Below are 13,890 nucleotides of genomic sequence, written 5' to 3'. Positions count from 1 at the left end.
GCGTGAGGACACAGCAAGAAGCCGGCCGCCTGCAAGCTGAGGAGAGAGGCTCGGAAGAAGCCAATCCTGCCTACATCCCAATCTTGGACGTCCAGCCTCCAGAACCGTAAGGAAGTAAACCTCTGCCGTTTAAGCCCCCTGTCTGTGCCATTTTGCTAGGGCGGCCCGAGCTGACTAGCGCAGTATGGTAAGTCCTTCCTCGGTTAATTGCACTTTATAACGTAACCCGGTAGCTTTCAAACTTTTTGACCCAAACCCACCATTAGAAAGTTCTGCGATGCTGCTGGCAATCGCACCATCCACACCCTCACATGACAGCTTGAGAAACCACACCAACACCTCTTACGACCTGGGAGGCACTGATATTTTCTATTCTTATCTATCCTGTTTCCTACCATTTAAAATGCGGGCAGGGCCCATCCATTGGACTCACGATCCCCTAAAGGGTCACGACGTGTGGTGTGACTGTCACCGGCTCACCAGGCGCGGGCCTTGCCCTGGTGGCACTGCAGAGCCCCTTGCAGCCCGTGGGGAAGGGGGTCACAGCAGCTGGGCCAGCGGCACCCCATCGCCCGGCTCGAGGCCGGATCTCTGCACGTCACCCCACCTGGAGAGCGGAGATGGGGCGCCGCCTTCACCACCGGGGAGCCGCTGAGCAGGGACGGAGAGCAGACCTACCCCGGCCGAGTGCACCATGCACTTGGGAGCTCCGGTTGTGCCCGATGAAAACATGATGAAGAGCGGGTGGCTGAAGGGCAGCTGCTCGAACTCCAGCTGGGGGGCTTGCTCACCTTGCCCGGTGGCCAGGAAATCCTCCAGAAACACGCTGCGGGCAAAAACACACAGGAGACCAACGGTGAAGTTTCCAGAACCCTGTTGGGGGTGGGGGGAGGAATCTGCCGAGTCCTCCTGTTCACTCCCCTCCACGTCCACCTGGGTGGCAGCCTGGATTCCGGGACCCACCTTGTCTGGAAGCTTTACACGAGGGAAGGGAGAGGCCGGGGCTCATGGATTCAGGCTAATTGAAGGAAAACTGAGTGAGTGAAAACTTCCGGTTGCTTTATTAGGCCCGCTGACAGGTGGGGGCCAAGGGTTGTCTCCAGAGAATCTAAGTGCTTTAATAAACACTGTGGAAAAGGATCACTTGCAATGAACACCTCGTCTGTTTATATGCAAACTCTGCAGAGGCGGGGTCTGAACCGATGCTAAAGTCCTCGGGGCCCAGGCCCGCTTCCTTTTGGCTCCTAACCATCTGATTAGCAGATGCCTTGTTTCCCCAGGTCCCCCAAAGGGAAGTGAGAGCCAAGTGGGTCTGAATCCTTCCCTGTTTCCCCAGGAGAGGGGGGGGAGGCGATAGGCTAGTGAGCTCTTCTGACAAGGGAAGGTCACAGCCAGAAGGTGGGGCCAAGGTCCCAACACCTGCCGGGCAATTATCACGTCCTCGCTAACTGCCTATGTCCTGAGGTTTATGATGGCCAGATGCAAATATCTGTCCAGCTATCGGCTCTGGCCTAAACAGCCCGCCCCCACTTTGCTCCCAAAGCTGACGTAAAGCTGTTTTCTGAGCAGAAACAGGGCAGCGGAAGCCACAAAGTCACCTTGGGTGAGAGGTGGTTTCTCTATTTTGAGATCAGTGGAAGCATCGATCCTCAAACCCTGGCCCGGCTCCTCTACTGGTTTAGAAGGAAGAAGAAAGGGAAAAAAACAAAACTACCATTTTGACAAATGGAACTTCGTCTCTTTCAAGGAAAGAGGAGAAATCAGTTCAACTCGGCCTGCAGCAAACTGCTGAGAATTACTCTGAAATACAAATGCATGCACGCTCAAGTAAAGAAGCGTGCTATCTTGCACGGGAAGGCATCCTTACAGACGAGGATGTCTCCCGGGTGGAGGTGCGGCCGTTTGAAAAGGGCACCCCAAATAATTCAGCTCTGAGCAGGAAACAAGCAGCGCCTTCCTCTCCGGAGTGTCAGGAAAATCATTCACTGTGGAGCCTTCCAGCCAACGAAAGCCCCATTCCACCTCCACCTCCTATCCGAATCTCATTTATATAAAGGGCGCAATCGAATCAGATGCTTCACACAGAGAAAAACCTTTTCTTTCCATCGGTCTATAAATCACAGTAAACAGCGATTACTTTTGTTGCTTCCTCTAAGAATGAAAAGCCCAAAGGGCAGTCCCACCTTCCAGGCCTCCGCACACAGGCACGGATGTGCCTTCAGTTTATCTATGGTGTCCAGCAATCAAAAGCTGGAAAGTGATGGGGGCCTGATTCCCAGGGTGGACCAGGGGGAGCTCTCCGCATTGTCTGAAGCTAAATGAAGCAGCTAAAGTTAATTCTCCTGGATGCTCTCATCGTATATTAATCACCGATAAACACATGCAGAAAAATAAACGCCAGGCCACAGTGGGGCCAGCAAAGCGTCCTGTTTTCCTCCCGGCCTCTGCGCATTGCAGCCCCATCAGTAAAACCGGGGGAGCTGCGTTCATGGCTGGGTGTTATTTATCAAGGTCAGCAGGGTTCCCACGGTCTAAGGGACAAGTCCAAGCCCCCAGCCTGCCTGTAAGGACCTGCACATCCTGACCCGGAAGCTCTAGAGGACGCAGCCCACTCGAGCCTGCGGCTGTCACCTGCGCGTGATGACGGACAACATTACTGAGAGCTAACTTCGCGCACACTGCTAATCCTGCGAGGAAAGTACTGTTATCGTCCCCGTTTTACAGACAGGGAGACCGAGGCACAGAGAGGTTGATCGCGGGTCCAGGGCCACACAGCGGAGATCTGAGCCCGAGCAGTGTGGCTCAAGGCCACGGCCTTCAGGGAACAGTCACTTTGCTGCAGTACCCTTTGGCCTCTGGAATCCTGGTACCTGCAGCTGTCCCCAGACCCTGCTCACCTCTCAAGGTCACCTCCCCCAGGCCCCACAGAGAAGCAACCATGCCCTTCTCTCGCCTCCTGGGCACCTCCTGTTCCCCGACTCAGTGGGTATGGCTGTGCCTACAGGGACCCGTTCCTGCAGGTGTGTCTCATCCCCCAGCTCAACTGTAAACTTGGGGGACAGCACATGAGCTTTATTCCTCTCAGTGTCCCCAGAGGACGCCTGCACAGAACCACTCAGCCACACGTCCACCCAACAGCAAGGCCTCTGCACCTCCTCCCACTCCACTCACAGAGCACACAGGAGCCCCCACCTGCAGCTCTGCCGCCACTTCTCATGGGGTCTGAGGCCGCTCAGAGACCCAGCCCAGACACGAGGCTTAACGGACAGGTTTACCTGTGCAGGGAAACAAGGCTGATCTCAGAACTCTTTCCTCTATGATCACTTCAAGAAAGATGAAAGGTGATCCAGTGGTTAAGACTCCGTGCTCCCAATGCCCGGGTTGGATCTCTGGTCAGGGAACCAGATCCCACGTGCCACAACTAAAGATCCCACATGTGGCAACAAAGATCCCACGTGCTACAACTAAAGATCCCACATGTGGTAACAAAGATCCCACGTGCTACAACTAAAGATCCCACGTGCTATAACTAAAGATCCCACATGTGGCAAAAAAGATCCCGCGAGCCACAACTAAGACCGGCATAGCCAAATAAATAAATATTTTTTAAAAAAATACTTAAAAAAAAAAAAAGAAAGATGAAAGGTGTATAACAAGAACTTTGGGCAGAATCTCAATTTGGACCAAATCATAATCGATTCTCTCTCTTTTTTTTTTTCTTTTTTTGGCCAAGCCTTTTGGGATCTTAGCTCCCCAACCAGGGATCGAACCTGTGCCCCCTGCAGGGGAAGCGCCAAGTCCTAACCACTGGACCACCAGGGAAGTCCAATCATAGTCCATTTTCTTAATTTCTATTCAGAATTAAGGTGTTCTCCATTCTCTTTGGTGCTCAGGGCCTGTGGTCTATTTGCTTGTGAATGTCAGAAAAGCAAAGGAAGATACCATTAGCAATGGCGACAAAAAAATAGGTTCTAAAATGAAAAAAGCATTACGTATGTGTATACCTTTGTGTACATACATATATACAATATACACATACACCGAGGTGTACACGTCTGTGTAGACACACAGATTCACACATGTAAGCACATGTGGATACATAATATTCACCATTCAGAACGGTGGTGGCCAATCCAGCGGGTCACCTAGCCCCATCCGAGCTGCCACTTCCAAGGAACATGGGACAGGAAGAGTGAGGATGCCTGGGACCGTCTCTGTTCTGCCACTAAGTTACCACGCAGCCCTCAGGTCCCATCTACAGAAGGATGACATCCTGCACCTCTAAAACGTTCCGACTCCAGGTGCAAAGATGCACAGAACCTGCTGCCCGGTGGGACTTCGAGTGGGTTCTGTGTGGAACCAGTCGTCAGCATGCAGCTGGCTTACCTGTTTGGAATCTTGGAAATGTCTATCTTCTCTCTGGAAGAGATGTAGGGGATCACCACCACTTTCTTCAGGTCTGACAGTCCTGAGAGCAGCGGGGAGGAGAAACACAAGCTTATAGGATACGACGTACTTAGTCACTGATCCTTTTTCTTTTTTTTTTTGCTGAAAGTTAACACAACCTAGGGCTGGGACGGCTCCGTTTCCGTAGGGCTCTTGGGACCCCCGGGGCGACTCTCGCCCCTGCGCCCCCGCCCCCCGACGGCCCACGCACCTTTAACGACCTGCTGCAGCTTCTCCATGTGGGGGTGCTCTTTGCCGTTGTAGACGACGGCCTCCACGGAGAAGATGAGCTTCGGCTGAATCTGAGAAAACCGGTCCAGAACGCCCTGCGGGGGCGGGGAGAGTTGTCATTGCTCATCCAAAAGGCAAAACCCTCCAGCAGCCAATGGGACGCCACATCTCCAGGGAAAGAAAGAGCGGCGTGCCCAGTGCACTAGTCACGTCCCTGCGTCCCCGTCACCCGGAGGCCAAGAAAGACGGCTAAGCAAACGGGACGTGCACTCGAGACAGGATCCTCACTTCACACGAAGCGTCAATACAAGAACCACCAGCCGGGACGTCCCTGGTGGCGCAGTGGTTAAGAATCTGCCTGCTGATGCAGGGGACACGGGTTCAATCCCTGGGTCGGGAAGATCCCTCATGCCGCGGAGCAACGAAGCCCGGGCACCACAACTACTGAGACTGTGCTCTAGAGCCCGCAAGCCACAACTACTTAGCCCATGTGCCATAACTACTGAAGCCCAAGCGCCTACAGCCCGTGCTCTGCATCAAGAGAAGCCACCGCAATGAGAAGCCTGCACAATGAAGAGTAGCCCCTGCTCCTCGCTTCGTGCAGCAAAGAAGATACAACGCAGCCAATAAATAAATAAATAAAATTTATTTAAAAAAAAAGAACCATCAGACGGACTTACAACAGACACACACTGAATCTATCAAATGAGGAAACAATGGGGTGAGCATTTGCACCACCACAGGGATCCCCCACGTTGCAGCGAGAGCCTTCCGACACGGCTGCCCTGGCGTATGTAAGAGAAGGCTCACCTTCCAAAGGCAGCTCTGTGTGCAAAGTGGTCGCATATTTTGGTTCTCTTTTAATCTTCAATGAAAGAGGTACCTGAATCCTCCACATAATACTTTTTGCCAAGCCAATACATAAGCCCATAAACATGTGCACTTGTAAACAAGCCCATTTGAGGGACTTCCCTGGTGGCACAGTGGCTAAGACTCCGTGCTCCCAATGCAGGGGGCCCGGGTTTGATCCCTGGTCAGGGAGCTAGATACCACATGCCTGCCGCAACTAAGAGTTCACATGCGGCAACTAAGAGTTCACATGCGGCAACTAAGGAGCCCGCCTGCCGCAACTAAGACCTGGCACAACCAAATAAATATTAAAAAACAAAATGAAAGAAAACAAGCCCATTTGAAAAAGCAGGCTCTCCACACCCCGCTGTCGCTTTACACCACACATGGAATCCCTGCCCGCCAGGCACACCCCTTTCCCTGAGAGAAGGCGCACCTCCCACGCACACAGTGAAGTTGTTCCTGATACTGATGGGTGTAGCCTCGAGACGCACTGATACAATCTGTGTGCAACCCCGAGGGGGACAGATACAGGCTCCCTTGGTCTCCCCTCCAACTCCCCTCCCAGCCTGCCAAGTTCAGACTGTGGTAGAGCCATTTTTATCCACAAAAACAACACCTGGAAGGCATGACCCAGATGGCACTCCTGGTCTCCCGAACATCAGTCCAATGCAGTGGTTCAAGTTCAATGCCCAGCTACTCCAAGGGCACCAGCAGGGATGCCAGAACCTCCGTGTGAGGACCTGATGGGTGCGGTCTCCACCCTTCCTGCAGGTCAGAGCCACCTGTGGTGTGACGATTAATTAAACTCATTGGGTAACTAATTAACTGGCCTAGAGTGAGGCAGGCGCTGCTTCTCAGAGCTCCCAGGAGTCAGCAAAGTGTGTGCCTAAGACAAGGGGAGGCCAGGGCCCCTTGGAGTGGTCCTGGCAACGACAGCATCACTTGCAGCCCTAGACCTACTGAACTGGAAGGTCTGGAGGTGGCCCGGAAATCTGTGTTTTCACAAGCCCTTCCGGTGATTCTAATACACAATAAAATTTGAGACTCTCTGGGCTAAGGATTCAAGGACTGATTCTACATTCAATGCTACTGATTTTCAAGACCAGAAGCTGAATTAACAGAGAAGAGCTGGGGGCGGAGAGAGCGAGGAACCATTTGCTTATTCCATCTACTGCGCCAGGCAACCAACAAGAGTTCCTTCTCCTTGGAACATACAATCTATCGGGGAAGAAGAAGCAAGGCAAGTATAAACATTATTGTTTCCAATTTCCAGTTGTTTTCAGTGAACTACACCCATGGTTTAGGTAGCCAGGAAAACGAAAAGAAGGAAGGAATTAAAGCCATAAGGAAAAATTAATGATGGATGTGACCAATAAAACCAAAATCTTTTTTCCAAAAAGATCAATAAAATAAGCCTCTTGACAAATCTGATCAGGAAGACAGATCATATTTCTAGCTAACACTTACACAGTGTTATTACCTATCAGGCACTGTCCCAGGCACTTTACTGACAGTGACTCATTTAATGCTCTGACACAGCATTATTATCCCCATATTACAGATGGATAAACTGAGGCACACAACCATCCAAAATCAGAAATCACACTTTACTACAGAAAGAGAGATTAATAAATGACGACACACTACGTTCAATTTTTTTAATAAATTGATGAAACCCAGATGAAGTGGATGATTTCCCAAGAAGGCATAAATTTATCAAAAATGATTCGAGAAGTAGTAGAACTCCTGAAGGGGCAATGACCATGGGAGAAAAAGCAGTCAAAGGTCTACCTCTTAACACAGGTAGCTTTTATATAAACCATCCCAGAAGAGAGACAGAGAACGTATAAACCGAAAGAGAGATTATAGACCAATGTAATTTACTACACTAACAGATGAAGGGGGGAAAAGCCTATGATTATCTGAAAGCTTTCGATAAAATGCAACACGCTTTCCTCACGAAAAGCTTTAAATAAGCTGGAAACTTCCTGACAAACAGTGCCTCGCAGAATTCTATGACAAACACATCATTTTTGATGGTAGAGATAAGGGTCCCGTAAAGAGCAGACGCCAGGGACTTCCCTGGTGGTCCAGTGGTAAAGACTCCGCACTTCCAATGCAGGGGGAGCAGGTTCGATCCGTGGCCAGGGAACTAGATCCCACATGCTGCAACTAAAGATCCCGCATGCCACAACTAAAGACAAAAAAGATCCTGTGTGCCGCAACTAAGATCCAGCCCAGCCAAATAAATAAATAAATATTAAAAAAGAGAGAGAGAGAGCAGCTACCATCCATTCCCCAGACTTCCACACTGTCCTGGCGCCCCCACCAAGAAAACAAGCTACACAGAAAGCCCATAAGAACCACCAGTCCTCACATTAGCTTGAAAGAAAATTTTTGCCAATAAAAACCCCTACGTGTAATGCACTGAGCACTCACCATGCACCTTTCCAGCTGGTGACAGGCACTCACACATCTGAGTTCAGGTCCCCAGGAGTGGACTGGGGCCATGATCAGCTCCACATCCCTGGTGAGGCAGGACCAGGGTAAGTCATCTGCCCAAACCTTCCCAACCTGCCAGCAGCAGAGCTGGGGGTGCAGGCGTCTCGGGCCGCCGCGGGGGCTGGTGCTCTTAACCACGGTGCTGCCTCCACTCAGGAAAGACTAACCCTTGGGACAGGAAACTGAAGAGCAGCAGAAGAAAGCCAGGGCTGGGGTCCCCGCACACTGAATCGGGAGGAGGAGGCGAGAATCACGGCCAGAGCATCCCAGGAAGCCCCGGAGAGCATCTCTGCTCAGGGGCGTCAAGGGGAGCAGCAGGCTGGACCGCCAGGCAGGAGGGGGGAGTCCGTCCCAAGCAGAGGTCACCAGAAGAAGAGCACTGGGCAGGGGGAGCTGCCCAGGGAAGGGAAAGAACTTCTAGAAAGCCTGGGGCCAGGGAGGAGCAGGATGGGGCCAGACTGGAGAGCCCGGGAAGGCGGCAGAGATTTCTCCACAACACCCAGCATCCCTCCTGGTGGACCAGCCCACACAGGTGGGAGGACGAGCAGTGGGCAGGGATCTGGGGCTCAGATATCACAGAGGTGACCCTCGGTCACAGGGAGAGAGGACAGCAAAGACGACAAGTGTTTCAGAACCAGAAGTCAGAACTTGGCACCGTGGAAAGACTCGAGACCCCACGACATGGTGGCGGTGTTCCTGGCTAGTCAAGGGCGGGTCAGGATCTCTGAGCGCCGGAAACCAGCTGTTGGCCTGTTCTGGTCCAGGAGAGAACTGCTTTCATGTCACGATGAAACCAACACACCTGTGATTGTGCAGCTGACTCGAATATGGTGCTTAGCAACCAAGCAATCAGGCCCTCAAGCCAACAGCCGGTGCTGCATCACGTGGACGGCCACCCAGAGCAAGATGAACAGCCATCCTGTTTATGTGCGCGCGCATGCATGCACACACGCGTGCACACACGCACACACACATGCACGCGAGCACACACACACACACGCAGCAACCTGAAAGAGCTCTGTGAGTGGAGGGCTCCAGGCTGCAGGCCTGGCTCTGAGATGTGTGAGTATCAGAGGTCAGACTCCCCCGATGTCTTTGAAAAAGCCACCCCCTCAAATGTATACGGTGAAACAAAGGAAAAAACAAATGTCAAAACACACAGGACCTGGAGGTCTTGGTGAGGCTGGCAGGTTGCGGACCCAAAGAACAAGCGCCTCCCCCCCACCTGGAGATGCCCCCCGAGCCCAATGCGGGGTGGTATCCACGCAAAGAGGGCAGGAGAAGTGGGAGAGGTGGAGGAAGGGGCGTGCGGTGAGGAGGAGAGCAAGGCAGACACAGGGCCAAGGGGCGTCGAGGGAAGCGAGCAGTGGCCGCCAGCATCCTCGAGCAAAGGCAGCGTCCCCACCCCTCCCCAGAACAGCCCTCGCAGACAGGCACACAGCCTGGCAACAGAGCGGGTCCTTTTATCACAGCCTGGCCAGGTGAGGGGAGGTCACCACTGCATTTGTGGACCGGGGAACCCACATGTATGGAGACCCTGTCCCCAAATCTGCAAACTGCCTGGTAACTACCCCACACGTGTGTGCCATGGTAGAGAGCCCACACGTGTGCCACGGAGACTAGAACTTACTTCACAGTCACTAATGACGTGACCCCAACATTAAAAAAAACCAAAGTCAGGATCTGTAAGAGTGTGGCAATTTTCCCTTTATTATAGGGATTTTCAGGGATATGCAACAGAAAACGATTCAAAGTAGGAAAGACATTCGTGTTTCACTGCAAATTTCAGAAGCATATCCTTTGCTGAAACTGGGGGACCATCTCAAGTTTACATTGGTGGGACTTCCCTAGCGGTCCAGTGGTTAGGACTCTGCGCTTCCACTGCAGGGGGCATGGGTTTGATCCCTCGTTGGGGAACTAAGATTCCACAAGCCACGAGTCACAGCCAAAGGGGAAAAAAAAGTTTAAAATGCTCACATCAGAAATTGAGAACAGGAGACTCTTTTATGCAGCGATGTGCAAACTGCTGAAAGGACCATCCTGGGCTCACGGGACCCCTCTGTCAGCCCCAGGCCACCCCCCGTCATTAACTCTAGGCACTTCCCTATAGGTTTTAGCCGCTGGAAAAGAACGGAGAAGACGTCTGAGGCTCTGGGGTCACTGCTTTGCCCCTGGTCCTTGGCACACAGGTACCGGTGAGCTCTCACGTGAGCCAGCGCTGTAGCTCGGGACTTGGACCAGGGCTTCCCAGCCAGGAGGGCTCACCCTTGGGAGCTGACAGGTGGTGCCAGCAACCAGGGGCCCTGAAGTCACCAGGCTGATACACGCACTCTCAGCTGCTCGACACTCACTCCAAACGACTGCGCACACGCCTCCCTGTCTCTGGCTCTACACCAGGGTCCCAGCAAAATGAGGACCGCTTCCCAGAACTCGGGGCAGAGTGAAGCAGCTTAGTAGGTTGGCGTCTGGCCCTGTCACTTTCTCACCAAAGGGAGGGCTCTCCTGAGAATCAGGTCATCGTGTCTGCAAACATTTCCCAGAACCAAATGTGCTGAAGGTCATGGCCAGGGCAGGGCCACGCTGCCATCCAGTGCACACAGGCTTCCAGCGACAGCTGCCACCCCAGGACACCTGAACCAGCCTCAAACCAGGGAAGGGATGCCTGGGACACTGCCCCAGAGCCACCTACAGGCTGCGTCCTCTACACAACAGGACCCGGGACGAGAGTCAGCCAGAGTGCCCTGTGGTAGTGACATGTCACACAGGACAGGCCCGCGAGAACAGACCCAGGGTCAGGGCCAGCTGCTGATGCTACAGCCACGAGGGAGGTGGCTGGGCCCCTGCCGGTCCCCTAACCCTCCTGCCCTGCACTCCACTCCCTACTCACTAGGAACAGCTAACATCTACTGAGTTGGAGGGGCGGAGGTCAGGCACTGTCCCAACCCTAGACGAGCGTCCCTGCTGCAGTCCTCACAAGCCCCCCACGGTGTGTCCCGAGGACACGGAGCCAGGAAGCGGCAGAGCCGGATTCGAACCCGGGCAGGAGTCTGCCTGCTGGTAACCTCCATGCCACACGCCTTCTCCAACCCCGATGCCCCTTCACCGCTTCGGGGCAACACAGCTCAAGGCTTGCTGAGGGATCCAAGATGACAGTGTCCAGGGACTGGGTCCCAACCCTCCAGGACCCCCCACAAGGATGGCCTGGCCCCAAGCAGCTCAAACGGCCTCACAGAGGGCCTTGGGGACCAAGAGACCCCCCCAGAGCTCCAGGCTCAGGTCAACCCTGGTGGTCCTGGTGGAGGCAACCTGGGAGGCACGACCACGGCTGCCAGCAGTGAGGTCTGGAGTGACCGCCCGCTCCCCAAACGCAGCAGGGCTCAGTCCCCCTCCCACAGGGCGATGAACTAGCCTCAGCCGGTCGCCTCACTGCTCCAGGCCTCTGTGTCGCAGAAGCATGTCTGTCCCTCTTCTGCACAGGGTGGGGGGAAATAAATACCTTGGAGACCTTTTCCAGAAGAACAACCCTCAAGGCAGACGCGAGTGGCAAGCTCACACCCAGAAAGCCCAGCCTGTGGACAAGGCACGCGGATGGCAGAGCCCAGGGCTGGAAGAGCACCGTCACCGTATCCTCCCACGCCAAACACGGGCTCACACGGCCTACGCTCAAATCGTGAGACTCTCTTCCCGCTGCCCCTGCTTTGCACGTGAGGATAAATAACTCACCCAGGGACACACGGCCAGAGAAGCCAGGCCAGCCCTTAGCCCCTGGGATGCACTGGCCGGTGCACAGCGCAGGGGCCACGTCCAGAGTAGAGGAAGGGCAGTCAGGGACGTGGGGGCCGGCCATGTCCTCTAACAGGGGCCCATCCTCGTGGCTCCTGAGGCTCCCTCATTCCCAAGGCTCTGCAACCAGGAAAGGCCCCCGATCAGGAAGTGGGGGCTCCAGGATGTCCTGCTCTGCCGCTTCTTCCTTCCCTGCCTGGGCCACTCTGCAGTTGGCGCATCTTGGTCCCTGGTGCCTTCGGGGTTTACAAGGATAAAGAAGCCCCACCTCCTCCCGCACAGAGCGCAAAGCTCAGACCCAAAACAAGAGATCAGAAATGCCAATTACGGAGGCCTCGGGAGAACTTCCGTGAGCAAATGTGGAAAACTGTCTGCAGAGGATAAACATCAGAAAACCTCATGCGGTCACGAAGTCACAGGAGCAGTGACCGGGCACCTCCTGCCAGATGCTCAGGACGCCACCCGTCACGTGAAACACACACTAACGCAGCGAGTACGTGCAGCTGGGCATGAGGAACACGAGAAACGAAGGAAGGATTGTGCACTTTTAGATTAAAAAGAGATTCAGCTCCTCCCGGTTCCTTCTCACCCCCTGATCTCGAGTCATCAGCCAGGGAGACGGAAAGCCGTCATGATGCCGTTTCCTCCCAGCCCTTCAGGTCCTGCCCCGAGGCTGCCCACACCCCAACCCAGCACGTCAGGCGGAAATCACACGGAACGTTCCCCCGCGGAGGCCGCACACCCGGGGCCCTGGAGGGGACCCAACTCACGTTCACGCCGAAGTCTGGGGACGTGGAGCTCCAGATGGCGCCAACGCTCGCAGCCGCCAGCATGGCCTCCACGGCGTGCACACCATTGGGCAAATAGCCTGCAGAGGGGACCGGGGGAAAGCTTGGTTCAGGGTGTGAGGACGGCGTGGACGTCCAAAAGTACCTCCCAGACCCAGGGCGGCAGTGGGAGAGGGGCTGGCTGTGAACGGCTCACGCAGCACGTTCAGGCCCACCCCACCTGCCTCGACATCTCTTGCTCGGATGACCCTGTCACGTGCCTGCCTGACCACCTCCTATCATCACTCCCTCCAGCCCCTTCCAATCAGTGACCCCTGCATGACCCCGTCCAGCCCTTCTCCCTTGGCTCCGCCTCCCACTCCGAGATCAGTCAGAACAGCCTCCCATTAGTTCTTCAGTTGTTCTACCCTCCTCCTGCCTCAGGGCCTTTGCACAGGCTGCCTGCACTTCCTGGACACTTCCACCCACACCAGCCTTCACTACTCATCCTTCAGCTCTGAATGCAAATGAAACTCCCTCAGGGAAGCCTTCTCCAAGGCTACCCCTTGAACTCAGGTCCCCTGGCCAGTCCCCCACAAAGTATACTGTGTTTCTCCCTCACCAGATTTACCAATAATCACCTAAGTATAATCATCATAACTAGCAACTTGATATCTGGTTGTCTCGTGAGGGGAGGGACTTTGCCTGTCTTGCTCTCTGCTTTACCAAATGCCTTTTGCCACACCCTACAGAGCAAGGCCCACAGATACTGGCCCGCTGGCCGGCTGGTGGGTGGATGTTTGGATGGGTGGAGGGAAAGAGAGATGCAGGGGAACGAAGACTGAGGGCAGCTGGAGACACAGACAAGCCTGCAAGGGGCTCAGGCCCTCCATCCAGCGGAGGCTGGGCTTTCACGATAACAGAGCCAGATAATCTTCATGGCCAAAGACACTATGATCCATTAAACAGATCGTCCTAAATGTTCCAGAGGAAAGGATCTGTGCACAAGGCACCAGGGAATAGAGAGGCCAGGGCCTCCCCTGAGCATGGCTGCCTGGGCGACACAAAAGCTCTCTGGGCTCCAGCACCGCCAGTGCCCTGGACAGCTCTCCCCCGCCCCTCCTCCCGCGGCTCTGAACTGCCTCCTTGATCACAGCGGCGGGTACTTGGCTACTTCCGTTTCCTTTGGTTCACTGCATCTCCCCTGCTGGGGGTCCCAGGGGGCCAGGGTCGCGCATCAGTCCCTCGGCTCCCGGGCTCCTCCCAGCCCTGCCGCACCGCAGGCCCGCTGACGGACATCGGCCGCCCA

General features: G+C 54.5%; 1 protein-coding gene across 4 annotated transcripts in view; it reads right to left on the bottom strand.

The window, feature by feature from the left end:
* AACS (acetoacetyl-CoA synthetase) overlaps positions 1 to 13,890 on the bottom strand; it is a 54,314-nt gene that overhangs the window by 25,750 nt on the left and 14,674 nt on the right. For all 4 annotated transcript variants that reach the window (XM_057745016.1, XM_057745019.1, XM_057745017.1 and 1 more), the window contains 4 exons: positions 12,585 to 12,682; positions 4,658 to 4,772; positions 4,387 to 4,468; positions 679 to 826 (listed from right to left, as the gene is read on the bottom strand). In XM_057745016.1, the coding sequence (XP_057600999.1) occupies positions 679 to 826; positions 4,387 to 4,468; positions 4,658 to 4,772; positions 12,585 to 12,682 (443 nt within the window). The remainder of the gene's footprint in view (positions 1 to 678; positions 827 to 4,386; positions 4,469 to 4,657; positions 4,773 to 12,584; positions 12,683 to 13,890) is intronic.

The sequence above is a fragment of the Hippopotamus amphibius genome, chromosome 8, assembly GCF_030028045.1.
Source record: "Hippopotamus amphibius kiboko isolate mHipAmp2 chromosome 8, mHipAmp2.hap2, whole genome shotgun sequence".
Lineage (NCBI taxonomy): Eukaryota > Metazoa > Chordata > Mammalia > Artiodactyla > Hippopotamidae > Hippopotamus > Hippopotamus amphibius.
Note: the sequence above shows the minus strand (reverse complement) of the source record. Positions and strands in the feature narration are given on the sequence as shown.